Source organism: Marmota flaviventris, chromosome 1 (assembly GCF_047511675.1).
Source record: "Marmota flaviventris isolate mMarFla1 chromosome 1, mMarFla1.hap1, whole genome shotgun sequence".
Lineage (NCBI taxonomy): Eukaryota > Metazoa > Chordata > Mammalia > Rodentia > Sciuridae > Marmota > Marmota flaviventris.
This window is the reverse complement of record NC_092498.1, coordinates 163774786-163794101: the sequence shown is the minus strand read 5'-3', so window position 1 is coordinate 163794101 and position 19316 is coordinate 163774786. Positions and strand designations below refer to the sequence as shown.

At 48.5% G+C, this 19316-nt stretch overlaps 1 protein-coding gene across 1 annotated transcript; it reads right to left on the bottom strand.

The window, feature by feature from the left end:
* Window positions 1–1159: 1159 nt before the first annotated feature.
* On the bottom strand, window positions 1160–18284 carry LOC139706409 (uncharacterized). Its single transcript, XM_071614351.1, has 4 exons — window positions 18268–18284; window positions 17574–17984; window positions 5171–5235; window positions 1160–2695 (listed from the first exon to the last, which is right to left on the bottom strand). Exons 1-4 carry the CDS (start codon window positions 18282–18284, stop codon window positions 2538–2540), a joined length of 651 nt encoding a protein of 216 aa, XP_071470452.1. The 3' UTR covers window positions 1160–2537.
* Between the last annotated feature and the right edge of the window lie 1032 nt (window positions 18285–19316).

The window sequence follows — 19316 nt, the reverse complement described above, 5'->3', positions numbered from 1 at the left end:
TTTTTCTGCTGCTGTTGAGGCTCCAGGATTGCAGCTTGGCTACCTATTATATAGAAAGGATGATGGTAAAAGGGAAGTCTGGGGACTTACCTTCATTCTAGGGGTCATCCTCACCTTTCTGTAATATTAGATTCCCTGCTTTCTGGCTTCTAGATCTCCCTCATTTTTGGATCATTCTTCATTATTTGATTTATTGACATATTTTAATAGTATGGATGTTTTATATCCCAAGAAAAAGAATGTCAAATTTTCCCCTCCTGTATGTTTTTGTCTGGATTCTTCATGGTCTGTGATTCCAGCTGAGGTTTTCAATATAATGAAATCAATCTGATGGAATGGGAGGAGATTATTCTGCCATTTTTCTATGTCTTTGTATATCAAATCTGGGGTTGACCATGTAGCTCTGTGGTCATCACTGATTTCAAATTTGTCATTCCAGTTAGGAGCCACATGATGACTTTGAAGCACAACCTAACATACCTGACATTTGCTACTACTTTTTAATTTTTTTTTTTTTTTTTGGTACTGGGGATTGAACTCAGGGGCACTCGACCACTGAGCCACATCCCCAGCCCTATTTTGTATTTTATTTAGAGACAGGGTCTCACAGAGTTGCTTAGCACCTTGCTTTTGCTGAGGCTGGCTTTGAACTCATGATCCCCCTGCGTCAGCCTCCTGAGTGGATGGGATTACAGATGTGTGCCACCATGCACAGCTCCCTTTTGGTATTTTTGATGTCTTTGAGGGCATTCACCAGGACATTCATGCACACCATGATGTTGTCATGGAAAGATGGTAGGAAGTATCTCAATCTTCATTTTAACAGATCAGATCCTGCAATAGCTTCTTGAGAGGACTGCATGCAGAGTATATGTCTTGAGAACGTTTCCATCTGAACATGTCTTTGTTTTATCCTCACACTTTATTAGTCATTTGAGTGTAAAATTCTAAATTGCAAACCATTTACTGTAAAACATTCAAGGACACTGATCCATTATCTTCTAGATTCCAGTGTGTGGTTGAGGAGTTTGATGCTATTCTGATTCATACACTTGCTTTTCTTTGGGAACCTTTAGGGCCGCTTTGTAAAGTATACTAAAATTTCACCAAAACGTGCCCCATTATATGTCTTTTTTATCTAGTGTGTTATTGTGCCCTCTCATTTCAGAAACATTTGTCCTTTCATTAAGAAGAATGTTGTTGAAATATTTCATTAACGTTTTCCTAGTCTCTCTTGTCTTTGTTTTTTTCCCCTTCATTGTATTACTTTAATTCACATATTGGGCCTCTTGGAGCCTTCTTTTAGTTTTATTTATTTTCCATTTCTTTGTACTTTTGTCTATTTGCCATCAACTACACACACACACACACACACACACACACACACACACATTCAGTACTGGGAACTGAATCATTGAATTCAACGGCACTTTACTACTGAGCTATATCCCCAATCATTTTTATTTTATATTTTGAGACAGAATCTCACTCAGTTGCCCAGGCTGGCCTCAATCCTGTGATCCTCCTGCCTTAGCCTCCTGGGTAGCTGCATTACAGTTGTGCACCCTTGAGCTCATAATTTATTTAATTTTGCTTTTATCTTATCATGTTGACAATTTGTTAATTCTCCTCTCTTTTCTTTTTGACTGCCTCCTGTTTCCGTTCTATGGATTCCTGAATATTCTGGTATTGCTAAAGGATTTTCTATCCTGTCTATCAGGACTGTCTATGCAGCAGAATAAACTTTTCTGCACTGCAAACATCAGATTTGGACACATCACTTGTTTGGGTCAATGAAAAATGAGTGGAAGAGATATGTTCTACTTTTGAGCAGAAGCATTGAGAGTCACTGTACAATGCCTCCATCTTGCTTTCCCATCTGCTAGGAGCCTGAGGATACCACAGATGGAAGCTGCTTCTTCGGTTTGGATCCTGAGGGTAGACAACAGAACAGACATGCAGATAATATATGGCATGAGCACAAGGTCACCCTTTGTTGCTGCAAGCCATGGAGATGTCGTAGTTGTTTGTGTTAAGTTTTCTTCTGTTCCCTGCTTTGTATCTACTTCCTCTGAATTAAATTTTGTTTGTCTTAGTCTTTGTCTTCCACATTAAAGGATTTCCTCAAATGTCTGGTCATCCTTGACTGTCCCCTCATTTCTAAGAGTGAGGAACTAAAGCTTATTGGAATTCTGTATGCAGACTGTAGGGGTTCTCAACTGCACAGAGCATAGTGAGTTTCCTGGACTTTTGTAAGTTTTGATTTTGGGGGGTACTGGAAATTGAACCCAGGTGCACTCTACCACTGAGCTACAACCAGAACCCTTTTTATTCTGTTTTTAAAATTTTGATATCTGGTCTCACTAAGTTATGAGGCTGGCCTTGAACTTGTGATCCTCCTGCCTCAAACTTCCTAGTAGCCAGGATTACAGGTGTGTGCTACCAGGCACAGCTAGAATTTCCTGGACTTTTTAGGGGAGTCCCAAATATTATTCCCCAGAGAGGAAGACTCCAGTCTCTGTCAGGGGGGCAGAGAGTCACAGTTGCATATGTTCGTGGAGCTGAGTGGGGGCATGAACCCCTTGCTGTGTAGCAGGTGGACCATCAATTTCTTCTGCTGCAGTGATCTCTGCAATGTGCTTGGTATCTCTGTGTCCAGCCTTTCTGGGACAAAGATCTCCAGTGTTCTGTCCATCTGGGAGAAGAAGTTTGGAGGTCTAATTTTTATCATACAAACTTTAAACCACACCACTTGTTTTCAGTCCAAATACACTCCTGCTCTCAGAGGTAGCTGGGGTGCCTCATTCCTGAATGTTTCTGAAGTTTGTTGCATAAATTGGTCTGCTTCTGAGTTCCCCCCACTGCCAAATTGGGTTTCCTCTTTTCCAGTTTTCATACCTATTTTTCAGCTCCCAGTCATATACAATTATATGTATATAAAATTATATATTATATATTTAATCATAGATGGGACTTTATTTATTTATTCTTATGTGGTGCTGAGGATGGAACCCAGGGCCTCACACATGCTAGGCAAGCGCTCCACCACTGAGCCACCACCTCAGTCCCACTCCCAATCTTCTGTTGCACTTGTCTCTATCCTTCTGCCTTAGTCTTTTAACTGAAGGACCTTTCAAAACCTCTGTGCTGCCATTTTGGTGGGACTTTGAGGGAAGAAACAGCACAAGCTCCATTTGGAATATTTATCTATCTGCCCCGTTTGAACTAGAAGGACTGAGATGTGCTTTGAAGCCACAGGGAGATGCTATTTCTTCCCTCTCTTATTTGCACTGTGCTTGACTAAACTTTGCAAGACCTTCCTCAGGTTACCTTAATAATGGCTTATGATGTACCTATAGATGATAAAGAAAGAAAATGGGATATCTATGGTCTGAGTCAGTCAATCTACCCTTCTCTTGAGCTAGAGGGAAAGTTAAGCTTCCGTAGCAGACTACAGAGATGAGAGGGATAGGGTCTATGGAGAATTCAGGTATCGCTTAATAAAGGAGATTTGGGATGTTTCAAGATTAAGAGGAGTTTCCATTGAACGGAGTGAGGATTTATTAGTAATCAGAGGGCTAGTGGATAGCCCTGGAAGAATCAGCAGGCAGTAGAGCAAAGAGATAGGGAAGACATGCTGTTGAATGGGAATGAAGCTTCTAGAAGAGCTGGAAGGGTTGTGCCAAAAGAGCAAAGTGAAAAGCTAGTGCTTCTGCTTTTCTAGAACTGAGATGGGCCAAATCTTTGGACTCCATTTGTCCCCAAATCAGGAACTCTATCCATTTCCCGGGGCTTGCATCCCTTCTCTTAAATAAAATGCAAGTGATTCTTCCTAAGTGGGTTCATTTTTTGATATGGCCAAAAATTATGAATACTAATGTTTACACTCACATTCAGCCAGGCAGAGAGAGGAAGGGACCAGACACACCTGCATGTGTGTTCTGAGCCAATATTACCCTCTCCTCCTCCCACCTTCAGTCCAAGTCCTTGGTCCCTTATCTAGACAGTTAATGCCTTCATTCATTCATTCATTCATCATTTATTCATTCATTCACTAAGTGCCAAGTGAGCACCAAACAGTGTTGTCGGCACTGGAGATATAGCAGGTAACACAACACAAAGTTCTTCAGGACTAAGAAGGATATTTCTATAGTGACACACACTGTATGCCTTATTCTTACTAAAACAAAATGACTGCATTAGCTTGTTCAGGATCTGATGAAGAATCCAGACCTAATAGGTCAGAGCAAAAAGGAACTATGGTAGCAATTGCTTCTCTCAATTTCACTGCCACTCTGGCTGAAGCCAACATTATCTCTCATCTGGATGACTGTTGTAGCTTCTTAGTCAGTCCCCAGCTTCTCCCTTTAACCCTTCTCCTTTCAGCCTATATGCATGTCATCTGACAAAGTGATCCTGTTCAAACCTAAGCAAGTGATTGTCATTTCTCTACTGAAAACCCTGTCCTGTCTCCCCATTTCATTCAGGGTAAAAGCCAAAACCTCACCATAGCTTGCCAAATCCTACCCCGTTAATGTTCATTTCTTCTCCAAATTCATCGAGTGCTCTCAACTTCACTAATCCTATTGCCATTTGGCATCTTTTCTATACTTCATTCAGCCCATCACACACCCCTCCTGCCTCAGGGCTGCCGTAATTGCTGTTCCCTCTGGTTGGGTTACTCTTTCTCCATGGCTTGTTCCTAGAACTGCTTCAAGAGTTGACTTCAAATTTTATTGAATTTTTTTTGGTTTTCCTTCTTCTTTTATTTTATTTTTTTGGTACTGGGGATTGAATCCAGGGGTGCTTAACCACTGAGCCGCATCCCCAGGCCTTTTTAAATTTTCTTTTGAGAAAGGATCTCACTAAGTTGCTTAGGGCCTTGCTAAGTTGCTGAGGCTGGCTTTGAACTTGGGGTCCTCCTGCCTCAGCCTCCCAAGCTTTGGGATTACAGGTGTGCACCACCACACTGGGTTTTCCTCTACTTTTAATGGCACACCCCACCCCCAAATCCCATATTCACTCTTCTGTCTTCCTGTTTGATTTTTCTGTATAGTTCTCATCATCTAGTAGACTTTTCATACAATCTGTCTTGTGAATACCTGTGTATCTTCACTAAAACACAAGCTCTAAAACAACCAACATTTTTGTCTATTTATTGAACACTTACTCTTTGTCTGCAGGACTCCAGCCTCATCACCTTGTCTAGGCACAGAGCACATTCTCAAAAAATACCTGTTGAGTGAATGAATAAATGAGCAGAAGAACATGGAAGGGCTTGTTGGCCAGTGGTTTTGGAATTTTTTTAACAGCAAATGCCAGACTGTTGAACACCACAGACCTGGTGGGTATGTCTGACCCCACCAGGCCATTTTGCTCCCCACCCGACCCCTGCTTCTTGGCAGGGAGAAGGATGGAAGAGGATAAAATGTTGGGCCCACTCCCAAAGGAGCAGAAAGATCCTCCTTTGAAGGCCCAGCCATGCCAGGCTCATGACTGCTTCCTAGCTGGACATTCTAAACCTTTAAGGTTTTTTTTTTTCTTTCCCCCCCAATGGAAATTGTTTTACTGCTTGTTTTCTTCTCATTACAAAAGTAATGAATGACCACAGTAAACAATTTTATGTGCTCCATAAATAAGATGGAGTTCCCCTCCCCAACCTTGTCCCTCCAGTATCTCCTCTCTCAACCTCTACTTACCTGCTTTTATTCTCTTATCAACTAACTATATCAGGAATCTCTTTCTGAATTGATATTTTTTAAAACAGTGACATTGTTGTTTTTAATGGCTGCTGTGTATGAATTCACCATAATTCATTAAAGCAAGCTGCTGTTTTTCACTATGATAAACAGCCTGGCAGTGAACATCCTGGTACGTACATCTTTGCTCTCTTGACCCATTATTTCCTTAGGATGAATTCCCAGAAGTGCAATTGCTGGGCCACCTGAGCTTCTGGTTGGAAGACTTCTGATACTATTGTCCAAATGTGGGAGGACTCCAATTCTAAGGGAATTGGAGTGACCCTCTGCCCTGTATTTTCCCCACATAGTTCTTTTGCCTTGCTCACGCTGTTTCCTCTAAGGAGATCTATGAAGGACAGAAGAAAAATTCTCATTTCATGCTTCTTAGCAATGGGATATTGTATACCAGGCACTGTTCTAGATGTTTTATACATATTAATTTGTTTACTCCTCATAATAATGTTAAGAATGTACTGTGTGTGTGTGTGTGAGTTTGTGTGTGTGTGTGTGTACAGGGGACTTAAGCCAAGGGGTACTTTATCACTAAGCCATGTCCTAAGTCCTTTTTGTTTTTTATTTTGCCAAAGGGTCTTACTAAGTTGCCCAGGTTGGCCTTGAACTTGAAATCCTCTTGCCTCAGCCTCTGTGGGCTCTGAGATTACAAATATGCACCATTGTGCCTGTCTTGAAGGTAATTCTATTGTTAGCTCCACTTTACAGATGAAAAATCGAGGCTGAGAGATGAAGTCACTTGCCTAAGGTCATACAGCTGGCAGGGAACAGGTAGTAGACACAAAGCCAGGCAGTCTTAGATCAAAACCTGGACTTGTGGCCCCTCACTTTGCAATATTGCTTCTAAAGCCAGGCTTTGGAGCATAACAGCACTGTATTTGCTGATTACTTGCCTCTGTAGCTGCATGATGCTTGGCAAATCACTTCACTTCTCTGAACCTCAGTTTCCTCGGTGTAAATATGAATCACTGTTTCCTCACCTGGTTTTCAGGAAGAATCTACGTGCTAATGTATGGCAAGAGGCACAAAATAGAATGGGTACTTGATAAATGTGACTTCCCTGCTCCCCCCATGACCTGACCCTCTAACACTCCCTCTCCTCAACCCCATGACTGGAGATCCCGTGGGAAAGAAAATGACGGCTTGACTCTCCCCCTGAGGTTTCCAAGCCTTGTGTTCCTGCTTCTTTCTCACGCCATCTCCCTCCCAGGCCAGAGCCCAGGAAGTGTACATTTCAGAAACTCTGCCCCCATGCACAGCCAGATGACCCCATGGTGGCAGACAGAGAGCTGGGGCAGGCCTGTCCCACCCCACTTCCCATCCTCTTGTGCTAGAGGTGGGGCAGGAAGGATGGTTGGCTCCTCTTCCCCACTCCCACTTTCCCTGCTCCCTAGTCCCTGGGCCCAGCTTGCCTCAGCTTCTGGGCCTCTGAAATCATGGCTCCAGTCCATGCACTGGGCGCTAGGCCAGCTCCTCCAGGCCCAGGCTCCCGGCAGAGTCTTGGCCTTTGCTCCCTAAAGACTCCTCACTGTCCTGTCAGCCTGTCAGCGTGGCCCTCTTCCCCTGGATTATTGTACAGAAATAGTCCCGGGCCCAGCTTCCCCTCCTCTCCCCACCCTCCCCAGCGCCCTGCCCTGAGCTTCTCCACCGCTGGACTCTGATCTCTCCTCCAGCACTACGTTTCCTCCTCCTCCCTCTTCTCTCCTCTCTCTTGCTCTTTGTGGCTGAGACTTGACCTCTACTTTTTGGAGGCAAGCACAAACTTGATGTGGCTGACAGAGCAGGGGAGCAGCCTCCTAGTCCTCCTCCCCAAAGGGCCTAGGGGAGGGAGACTGACAGAAGGGCAGTGGTGGGTACAAAGGGCTCTTCTGGATGGCCAAGTGCACACAGGTCTCCCACCTAAGCATGGAGCCATTGAACTTGGCCACCAGAAACCCCCAACTTCCTTCTTTTGGTGATGTGCTGCTACTCCCCTGTCTCAACACAGGGCATGAAGGGAACTGAGTCAGTCCTCTGCACAGCAGGCTCTCTGGAGAGGTCTGGGAGACATCCAGGCAGGGGTGAGGACCTCCAACCAGCAACCAGCAGAATCCAGGGACAGGTGATGCCAAACAGTCAGGGGACAGCTATGGAGGGGGTAGCAGCTGGAAATCTGTCTGCAGGCAGCAGAACCCAAGTAGGGGCTGGAGAACTAGGACTCTAGTCCTGAAGAGGCCCAGCAAAGACAATGTAAATCCCAGTCCCCAGGGTTTCATGGAGCTGGATGGGGCCCCAGGCACTGGAAAGGTCACCAGTGACCAGAGCAGAGGTGGATAAGGTTGGTACTGGGACACTCTTATCAGTCAGAGCCTAGAAACAAGACAGGAGAGAAGGACCAGAACACAGGATCAGGGTAAGACTGTAGGGAAGACAGGAATAGAGGCAGATGCTGGACTAAAAAACAAAGTTAAAGCTGCAAAAGTAGATTGAAGCTTTATGTAGATGATCCTGGATGGCACAGGGTTTTGGGATTCATTTAGCAGGCACAGGAAGCCATTGAGGGTCTTTAAGCAAGGAAACAAGAGGATCAAAAGTGTGCACTTTGAAGATTCATCTGGATCTGATCTGCCCCAGCTGAGCCACCAGCATGGGGGCAGTAGGAGGGAACTGGACCCCAGGAAGGCACGGAGTAGGTGGAGAGTTGACACTGGTAGGTCAGCAGCATATTTAGGAGACACAATCAACACAGTGAGGGAGGTGTCCAAGGGGAGGAGATATTGTACCAACCCAATGGACCTGGGTAAACTGGATCCCAAGCCTAGAATAGTTAGAAATCCACTGTATGACCTTGGACATGTCCCTGGTCCTCTGTGAGTCTCAGTCTCCCCACCTGCACCATCAGAAGGCTGAGTATGTTTATCCCCAACGGCTCCATCAGATCTGCTGGCCTGTGCCTGTGATTCTCTTTCCCTTGGGCAATAGCTTCACAGTCAAGATTGCTTGGGCTTAACTTTCAGTCAGTAAACTGCTCTGCAGATCAGATCCTGTTCTGTCAGCTGAGAATGGTAAGAACAATACATGTTCTATGGGGTTCTAGTGAGAACTCGATGAGATAAGGCACATGATCAAGTCCAGCAGTTACTCGATTCATAGGGTTGATTCTATTATTGTGACTTCTGCCTCCTCTGGTTGGTTGGTGGAAATACAAGATATGAAAACCAGGCTCCAAGGTGCTCAGATTCTAGAACCCCCCGGAGGCTATGGCATGACTTCCCAGCCTCAATTCCCAGCTGCCAAGCACAGCACTTCACAGTTTACAAAACTCTTTTCTACCCCAACAAGTCTAAAGTCTAGGAGGTTGAAATTTACAAATGAAGTCCAGCTGGGCAGTCAGGGAGCATCTTCCCACAGACGTGCTTTCCACTAAGTCATGCGACATCAGGACAAGCGTTTTCAGAGCACCAGAGCTTTGAGGGTCCTTTCATGGTACAGCTGGGGAAACTGAGGCCTGAGACGATATCCTCTTGGCCATTCCCAAATCCAGTAGGGACACTAAAACATGGACAAGAGCAGGTGCCACCAGGATCCTAGGCCTGGCTTTCATTTGTCACTGGGCTGGGCACCATGCAGCTTGCCCAGGGCCATGATTCAGGCCCAAATTGGGGTGTTTGGTTCCTTTCTTTATGTCTCCTCTTGTAACTCCAGCTTAACACTCCCCAGATGGCCATTCAGACGGGAAAGCAATCATTTCTCAGCCCCATTAATTGAAGACTAATTGCTGATTGGAAACACATTGACTGGGCCCTGAGCCGGTATCATGATGTGGGCCCTCTGGCCCTGGTGAATACCTGGCCCTAACGAGACTCCGGCCCCCCAGTGGCTTGCTCACTCACTGTGGCAGCAGAATTGGACCTGGACTTAGGCTAATGAGGTGTCAGCTGACTATTGGAACCACATGGATGGGGGGAGGTTGGTGACTGGACCAGAGAGGAGCTGCCACATGCAGCAACCATTAGCTCTGAAGTTGCAGTGCTTCCAATAATAGCTCCCTGGGCACCCCGTCTGCCCAGTCCTTTCCCAGACAGTAGAGAGGAGTTCTTCTTCCAGCTAAGCCCCCCTTCCAAGAAGCCTAGTGGCCCCTGACCCAGGACGCTCCCAATCACTCATTCAACCACCAAATAAATGGCTTCTTTGGGCCAGGTCCTGGGGCTATAGAAATGAATGAGCATAGCTGCATTTATTGAGCATTTACTACAAGACGGTGCTCCTCTGAGTGCTTCATATGGACTTTTCTGTCTCACAAAAGTCTGGTGGGAGACTGAAGTTCTCCTTATCCACATTTCACACAAGGAAACTGAGGCCTAGTGGGGCAAAGGGACTTAGTCAAGTGTACACACCTACCACATGGCAGTGCCAGGTTCCAAAGTCAACCAGTAAGAGACCAAAGTCCGTGCTCAGAACTGTTGCCATCTACTGCCCCTCAGCCCTGCCTGTCCGCTTGGGGAGACCACTGAGGAAGGTGCTGCAGTAGCAGGCATCTGGGGAAAGGGCCAGGGTGTGGCAGAGCCCAGGAGTTCTGGGAGCCCCGGGGAGGGCAACTAAGCCAAATGTGGGAGAAGGAGAGAAGTCAGAAACCAAGCAGTGAGCCAAACAGTGCAGGCCAGTGCAGGCAGGGGACGATGGAAGGACAACAGACCGTCCAGCCGGCTGAGAGTATTTGGGGGGTAGGTACCAGGGATTGAACTCAGGGGCACTCAACCACGCAGCCATGTCCCCAGCCCTATTTTGTATTTTATTTAGAGACAGGGTCTCACTGAGTTGCTTAGCACCTCACCATTGCTGAGGCTGGCATTGAATTTGAGATCCTCCTGCCTCAGCCTCCTGGGCTGCTGGGATGACAGGTGCACGCCAGTGTGCCTGGCCCTGAACTCTTCATTTATGGGCAATGAAACTGTCTGAGTTCCTGGCTTATGTCCTTTGTCTCTAGGGTGGGGGGAGACAGGCCTGGAGAGGCGAGCAGGCAGATTATTGAATAGCGTTACTCATAGGAGAAGCCTATGTGGTATACACATCTGCCTAGACCTCCAGAGTTTATCTTGGGCTCACTTTGTTCCAGGGGTCACTAGCCCAGATGCCCGTAAGGGATGGAGCCAGGTGTGGTGGCCCACGCCTGTCATCCCAGAAGCTCAGGAGGCTGAGGCAGGAGGATGGTGAATTCAAAGCCAGCCTCAGAAAAAGCAAGATGCTAAGCACCTCAGTGAGATCCTGTCTCTAAATAAAATATAAAATAGGGCTGAGGAAGTGGCTCAGTGATCGAGTGTCCCTGAGTTCAATCCCTGGTACCAAAGGGAAAACAAAAGTCCGGGATGGAAGTGGAAAAGTACAACAAGTGACAAGAAACAACAGTACAAGTAGGTTGAGGGGTGGCAGCTACGGGGACAACAGAGGGTGGTGGGGCCTGTGAAGGATCCAGCATGTGCCCTATCTGCAGCAGTAGCTGCTCCTCGAACAATGTTGAGTGCCGCCATGTTGGAACACAAGTCTAAGGTTGCCAGGACTCCTGAATTTTTCCAGAAGACCAGGAAATCCGGATTTTTATGTCAAATGGCCTTATTTTGTAAGCCTGGTGACTCATCCTCGGCTTCCTGGAAGCATTCTAAAGTAAACAAAACATCATTGTACGTTGAGTCGGGCAGGTTTGCGATCATTCACATTCTGCAGATGTCCACTGGGCACCCCATTGGGAACTCAGCTCTGTGCTAGACATTGCTGGGCACTGCTGGGAAGAGGGATGCAGAGATCTGGGAAGGCTTGGAGTTCCCTGGGAGAGGAAGATGTGTCCACAGACTTACAAGGGCCATGATTGGCATGATTATGAATATGGGTCTCGAGTCACACAGTTGTGAATTTATGCCCTGGCTCTGACACATACAGGTTGTGTGTCCTTGGGCAAGTCACTTAACCTCTCTGAGACTCAACTTTTATATGCAAGGGAAAAAAAGGTTAAAAGAAATTGAGTCTCCCAGGACTGTCTTGCCTGCCAAATGAGTTAATGGCTGGTTAACCCTTTGGGAATCATCTGCTGGGCAAGTGTGCTGGGATGTTCCAAGGAGCTGAGATGACAGGGTTGGGGCCATGCCTGGAATGGGCTGAGTGTTTGGTGTACATCCAGGTGGGCAGGCATTTCTAGAAGTGGAATGGTCAGGGAGCTCTGAGAAAAAGACGGCGGAAACCCTCGCTGGGGGCCAAGTGGCAATGTGCGGTCCGCTGAGTGTCTCTGCTCTCATACCATCAGGGTGTCCAGGGCTGCTGCAAGGATTTCCTGATCAGATGCTGGATGCAAGTTGAGATCTAGAGAGCAGAAAGGGCCTGTGGAAGGTGGGCTCAGATCCTACAAAACCCCAAATGCCATGTGTACTTCACAGCCACCATCCTGCTCGCTGCCCCCACTTCTTGCACTTGCTGTGTGGCAAATGTGGCTCTCAACACTTTTCCATAGAGTGGCTCATTTAATATATGAGCCTGGGAGCTACATACTGTTACTATCATTTCCAGTTTCCAGATAGGGCCACTAAGGCACAGAGAGGTTAAGCAACTTTCTGAAAGTCACACAGCAAGTAGACAACAGAGTCAGGCCATCTGGCCCCCAGACCTATGCTACCTGAATTAACCCTCCTGGATGGAATTCCCTCTACTAAAAGACTTCTGGTTCCACTTTTCCTGATAACACACTGACAGACAGTTCCCATCTGTTCCATGGGGGAGAAAAGAGTGGTTCGATTATTTCAGGACTGTTAACCCTCCCCATTCTGGGCAGCCAGGGGAGAGTCCAGGCCCCAGGAATACCTTCATGCTAAGTCTCAGGGCCTCATAGGTGCTTGTCTCCCTCGCCATGCTCTTTGCTTCCCCAGGGCAAGCCCTGAAGGCCTCCAGGGAGAGGCTGGGAGCCAGGCAGGGAGGGAGAAGAAGGCTGTAGTTGAAGCCTGGCGCCAGGTGATCTCTGATGTGAGTGCAGAACTGGGCCAACAGGTCTGCCTGCACTGGGCCAGGCAAGTCAAGGCCACCAGATCCAGAGAGTGGCCCAGTGCTTAGCCCCGGGCCCAGAATCCCCCATCCCCATCTGCTCATGCACATGCCCTCCATCACGCACACACTCCCACGTCCTCACTCACCAGCCACAGTTACTCACGTGCCCCGAGACGTCCATCAATCCAGACACACATGCACGGTTTCGCTGCTCACTCTCAGGCAGTCACACACGTGAATAAGTCATGCACATGCGTGGACACTCAGACCCCAGCGCCAATTCCTGGGAGGCCAGGGAGGGACTGTTCCAAGCCAGCCTGCAGCACTTCTCCCTCTGGTCACTCCTTCCCCCTTCCATTAAATGGAAAAATGCCTTCAGCAAAAGCCGCCCACAGGGCTGGAAGCTCCCCCTCCCTTCCTGGCCGCTTCCATTCAGGGCACAGCCAGTGTGACAGCTCCCTGCGTCTGTTGGGAAACATGCCAGTGGGAGAGGCGACAAGATGAGAAGAATGTTTCAAAGTAGAGTCCAAAGATGACACCAGACCTTCACGGTCTGTGTCAGCTTGCAGTGTTAGAGGGAAAAGCTGAAGAAAAGCAGGGCCTATTGGAGGAATCCTGGGCTGCGAAGCAAGAATGTTAACACAAAGGCAAACTTCATCAGTGATTTACTGTGTGACCTTGGGCCAGTCACTTCCTGTCTCTGAGATGTAAGTTTTCTGATAGCCTAAGGGTTAAGAGCAGGTATCTGGAGCCAGAAGACTTCAGTTTGAATTCTGGCTCTCTGTTTTACCAAACTGGGTGACCTTGGGCAAGTTATACAACCTCTCTATGCCTTAATTTCTTCATATGTATAATGGGGCTTATATTATTTTACAGTAGTCATGAGGATTAAATGGCTTGATATACACAAAGCTGTTAGAAAGGATAAATAAATAAATTTTACAGATATGGATCATTTAATATATGAGCTTAGGAGCTACATACTGTTACTATCATTTCCAGTTTCCAGATAGGGGCACTAAGGCACAGAGAGGTTAAGCAACTTTCTGAAAGTCACACAGCATGTAAACAACAGAGTGAGCCATCTGGCCCCCAAATCTATCATTTAATGATTTAAATACAGGAGCGACCGCAACATCTGCCAAGTTGATTGAATGTGGGAGAGAGGAAGTATCCAAACCTAGTATCCAAATGTAATAACAGCAGCAATTATTGTTGCTGGGGTTTTGTTTTGTTTTCTATTCCTTTTGCCATACTGGACTCCCTCCCACTGAGCCACATCCTCAGCCATTTTTTTTTTCCAAATGGGTAACGCTAAATTGTCCAGGCTGGCCTCAAACTTGTGATCCTCTTGCCTCAGCCTCCCAGCTTGCTGGTATTACAGGCATGCACCACTGCACCTGGCTACTGTTCCTATTTATTATAAAGTGAGGACACAAATGTTACCTGCACAGGATTGCGGGTGAAGTATGCAAGACAGTGCTTGGCAAGGAGTCCAAAAAGTAGTGATCAATGTGCAAGAAGAACGATATTTGCTGGATGCATTCCGAGGTTGGGATGGGCCTCTACGCATGTTCTGAACAGAGAGGGCTGCCCTCAGGGTAGGGCTTCCTCAGCCCCTGCCACCTGGCTGTGGCTTGTTGTCTGAGCATGCAGGCTTGCCCTGCCTCATGGCCTTGAACGAGTCTCCCCTAGATGCTCACATGACCCATTCTCTCACCTCCTTGAAGTCTTTGTTTAAGAAGCACTTTCTCCATGAGGCCTACTATGACCATTTAGGTAGTTTGAGGTTTTTGTTTGTTTTGTTTTAATTCTTTTTTATTTGTTCTTTTTAGATACACATGGCAGTAGAGTGTATTTCGACATAGTACACATACATGGAGTACAGCTCCCCATTCCTGTGGTTGGACAGGATGTGGAGTTTCACTGTGTGCTTTCACATATGAACATAGAAAAGTTCTGTCCCATTCACTCCACTGTCTTTTGCATTCCCATTCCCCATCCCTTCCCTTCCTGCCCCTTTGTCTACTCCAATGAACTTGTATTCTGCCCCCCACCCTTATTGAGAGTCAGCATGCACAGATCAGGGAGAACATTCTGCCTTTGGTTTGGGGATTGGCTTATTTCACTTAGGTAGTTCCACATTGTTCCTCACACTCCTGCATCTGTTACATTTCTCTTATTTTTCTGAAGTGTATGCCGGCTTCTCACACACTACATCCTTCACTAACGATAAAATTGTCTTGCTTATTTTCCTGCTCTACTCATGGCTCCCGAGTGCCTAGAACTGACCTGCGGTAGGACCACAGTGACTTTGGCTGAGTAAGCACAGCTTCCCGTGAAAGTCCCCAGGCTACAGTTGGGACAGTGGGCTGGTGAGTCTGGAGGTGAGGAGAGTGGTGGGGAGGCTGCTGAAGGCCTCTACAGGGGAGGCCTGGAAGCCTGAGGCAGGGCCGTGATGGCAGGAGGGCAGCTGTGAGGCACAGGCAGAGGCCAGGAGAGCAGGCGTCCAATCCTGCTGGCTTGTGGACAGATGGATCTCCAAGCCCTGGTCACTGCCAGTCAGAGTCCAGGCACAAGGAGTGTTTGTTGAGTGAATGATTTAAATACACGAGCGATCGCAGCATCGGCCAAGTTGGTCGAATGGGGGGAGAGGAAGTGTCCAAACCTCGCACCCTCAGCTTGAGCCTGGGTGACCCAGAAATGGGGTGCCAATGTCCCCAAGTGCTCAAGTCACAAGATCTCCCACACATCACACCTGCGGACATCAACTCCAACATCACTTCCTCCACAAAGTGGGCTTCACCAGAACCACAGGGTGGGCCTCACCTGGCCCCTGGTGCTCACTACATCTGTGGGCCTAGAACAAAATGTGGGATCAGGCTGCAGGCCCACAGTCAGCAGGTCACACATCTGTGAGGAAAGTGGGGGGTCCCCAGGAGCTGCGAAGTGCAGCCCAGCAGTGGACAGTGGGCCTTGCCCTTTGCCCTTTCACCAACCGTTCTTCCCCGAGAGATCCCTGCACGCCCTTTCCAGGTCACCTGTTCCAGACATCTGTCACAGAAACTGGACTCAACAGTGTGTGTTTGGACAACAGAAGTTGGCGGTGTGCTAGCCCAGCTCCCTTGGTCTCTCCTCTCAGGATTGGCCTCCACCACTTGCTCTGAATGGACAGTCATCTCAGCAAGCGAGGTCGCCGACCAGCCGGCCCTCACTGCCTATTGCCTGCCCAGTGGCCTGACCTGCCAGCCTCCAACTCCTGGGCGGGATCACCCTGCAGCCCCAGCATCTGTCATCAGCTCTGCCTGCAGACACTTCCACCAAGAAACCTGTCCTTTGTGCCTTGCTTGGCTGTGCCTTGCTGGGCTGGCTGCTACAGAGGCCCTCTCCTGCAGGTGGCGCTCTGCTCTCTGTGGATCCTCCTGCCGCCCTCCTGGAGGGACCACAGGGAAAAGCAGGCACTGTCCTCTGGTAACTTCGGAACATTGCGACCCTCCAGAATCCCAGGATCCTCCTTCCGAGACCAGATCAATTGTACTGCCTTCACTACCAAAGCAGGTCCACGGAGATCTGGAGCCCAGGACACCTAGTCACATACCTCTCTTCCTTGGAAAAGCAAACAGAGGTGAGGGCTCAAGAGCAACCAGAGGATCTGATGGCAGCAGCAGTGGAAGTGGCTGTGGTGGCACAGGACAGGGATGTGGAAGAGGCAGAGGAGAATAAAGGAGGAGGAAGAGGAGGAGGAGGAGAGCAAAGAGATATGTAGGACATTTTGGAAATGGATGCCCTTAGCAATGGGGGAGTATCACCCTTGAAGCCTCTGCACACCAAGGAAGACCTCGCTGTGTGCAGCCTACTCCTAGGCTCTAAGAAACAAACACTGTACAAGAGAGGGTCCAGGTGTCTCCAGTGAACTTCTCTGACAGCCTGACTTGTGCAGCCTGAGGCAGAGGCAGCAGTGCTCCTGGCCTGCTCCATGCTGCCACAAAATGGGTAAAGCAAGGGTTGGATGAAGACATTGAGACATTCTGCCCAGTTCTCCCAACTCCTGGGAATCTCCAGATGGGGTACAGGGGGAAGTCTTCAACTAACCCGTTAAGGAGTGCTCTTCCACTCATACATGCTAGCCAGAGGCCCTGTAACAGAAAAAGCCACATGCCAGTGACCCTGTAGATACCACTTTAGTGGCATTGAGGTGAGCTGCCACACCTCCTAAGCACACTGTGGTTCTTATGGAGGAAGACTTAGGCACCCTGCAGAAGAAGGATCTGTCTCCAAAGAAGAGCCGTATCATGGAGGATGACATGGAGGCCTTGGAGGGTAAAACAGACTGCAGCGGCCAGCACTAGGACCCTGAATTCTTTCTCCCCACCTGTGGATCCTGCAAGGACTGCAGACCCATGACTCCACCCACTGATACATCCCATAATATCCAGCTATTCTTGCCACCACTGTATTGGCAAATCAGGCTGATTGCCCCTGATCCTGTCTGTCCCTTTACCTTCCCCCATACCAATTAGATTCTCCCCCCACCCCCAACTGGAAGCCCATGCGCACTCACCGGCCACTCCCTCTGCCGCCCCATCCCCCGCGTGCCCGTGTACCTGTGGGGCCACACTCACTCACGAGCCCAACCGCCCAACCGCCGCCCCTACCCAGCTTGAGGGCGCCCCCAGGCGGTAGGCTGGCCTGGGTGGGCCGCGGCACCCTGCTCCCAACAGCCGGCACCGCAGGGACCAACTGTCAGATGGTCACAGTCGCCGCGCCATCCCCACCCTCAGTGGGTCCGAATGGCGCCTCCAATAAGCAACTCACCTGCCGCCCTCAGGATGGCCTGGAGCCCGCGCCGGGTCCCCGGAAGCTGGAGGCGACTGAAGTTCTGGGTGCGGCGCCAACTTCGTGCTGCAGCCGGCGGCGAAAAGGGCGGCCTCAGCGCGTCCGCTTTTGCACACCTGCCTGCGACGGGCTGAGGGCAGCAGGGTCAGGCCCGCAGACGGCACGCCAGGGGCAGTTCGGGCACCACTAGGGCGCGGCCTGAGTGGCGCCGCTATCCCGCCAGGTACTGCCTCAAGCTCTCTCAGCGGGAGCAGGCGCTGCGGAGGATCAGGGCGGACAGTACGCGCCCTGCCGGCGGGATCTGCACCTGCATCTGGGGCCTTGGGTCTGTAGGCAATGCAGTGAGTCGCATGCAGGCCATCCAGCCAAAGAGAGCACAAGACACAGCACCTATTTCAAGAATATTAAAGCTCTCATAGAGAGACGATTTATACAATAGAAGCAGATGGAGATACAAGGAAGACAAATGATCATGAAACATTGAAAGAGAACAGCGGGGAGTTGACAGGACTCCACAAGGCAGGAGGAGTGGTAAGATGTTGCCATCAAATTGTACAGTGCATTTATTATGTTTTAACCCATTGGTAAATTCACCATCCCACGTTGATTAGCAGGGCTTTAGCTGGAGAAGCCAAGGCTCTGCTTCTCATGCACTACTGATCCATGCCTTTACCTTTCTTTGTCCACCATAGATCATGTCCCAGCAGCAACTCTATCTCTGGCTGTTTTTCAGCCACCTCCAACCACTCCAGCCCTGTGTCCATACACTGCTTCCTGAGAAAATCTTCAACCAGACCCATGTACTGACACTTACTCTATCTTCTTTTAGAACATCCTGTGGATTCCGCTGAAGAGCTTCCAAATTAGAGGCATACATTCCTGAAACTCCAAGTGGAAGAAGCTTTGTTCTGATTGCACTGTCTTTTTGGAAGGCCTCCGATTGCACAGAACCCAGTCAGAGCCTGGCAACAGAAGTCAGAGCAAGAAGATGCTGTCCACACAGCATGGACTCAGAGGTAGGAGCAATGTCAGAGCCACTCTGTAGCCACCCTGTGTTTATGTCTCTGTTTTGTATGATTGGATCCCGAAGAGCATCTTTGTTTTCAGCAGTGAATTGGATGACCCACTAGACAGTCACACTGAAGGTAGGACACTATAGAAGCAGGTCTGTATGACAGCTGGAGGACACTGCTGCTTTTGAACTTGGGGATGGAGTCTGAGTGGAAGTATCTTTATATTTTTCATATCTTAATGACCTTGTGTCAAGAGATCTGATGCCATGACTTGGAGTGTGCTGTGTTTGTAACCACGTTTTCTAGCCTTACATGGAAAGTTGACCTTTGCCAGGAGAAGAGCTCATTCTCCCCTTATCACCTAAACATCCTGTGACTTGATGTGACATAGTGAAGAAGAAATCTCATCATCAGACAGAAAGACAGACAAAAACCAGGGTTTTTCTGTGCTCAGAGTGTCCTTCTGAGGTCACTCTCCCAATGACCTTAGGCCTCCCTCTTGGCCTCACCTTTTATAGGATCCACCCCTTCTCAATACTGCCCCCCTGAGGATGCCAACATATGGACCTAGGAGGACAACCACATCCAAACCTCAGAAGGGACTGCTGTGGTGGGTCTCAAACATTCACACCACCCCCAAATCAGTGTGACAGTGCTGTTCTCCTTGTTTGAGTCAGTTTGAGATTGGGAGTGTAACTTAGTTCTGAGG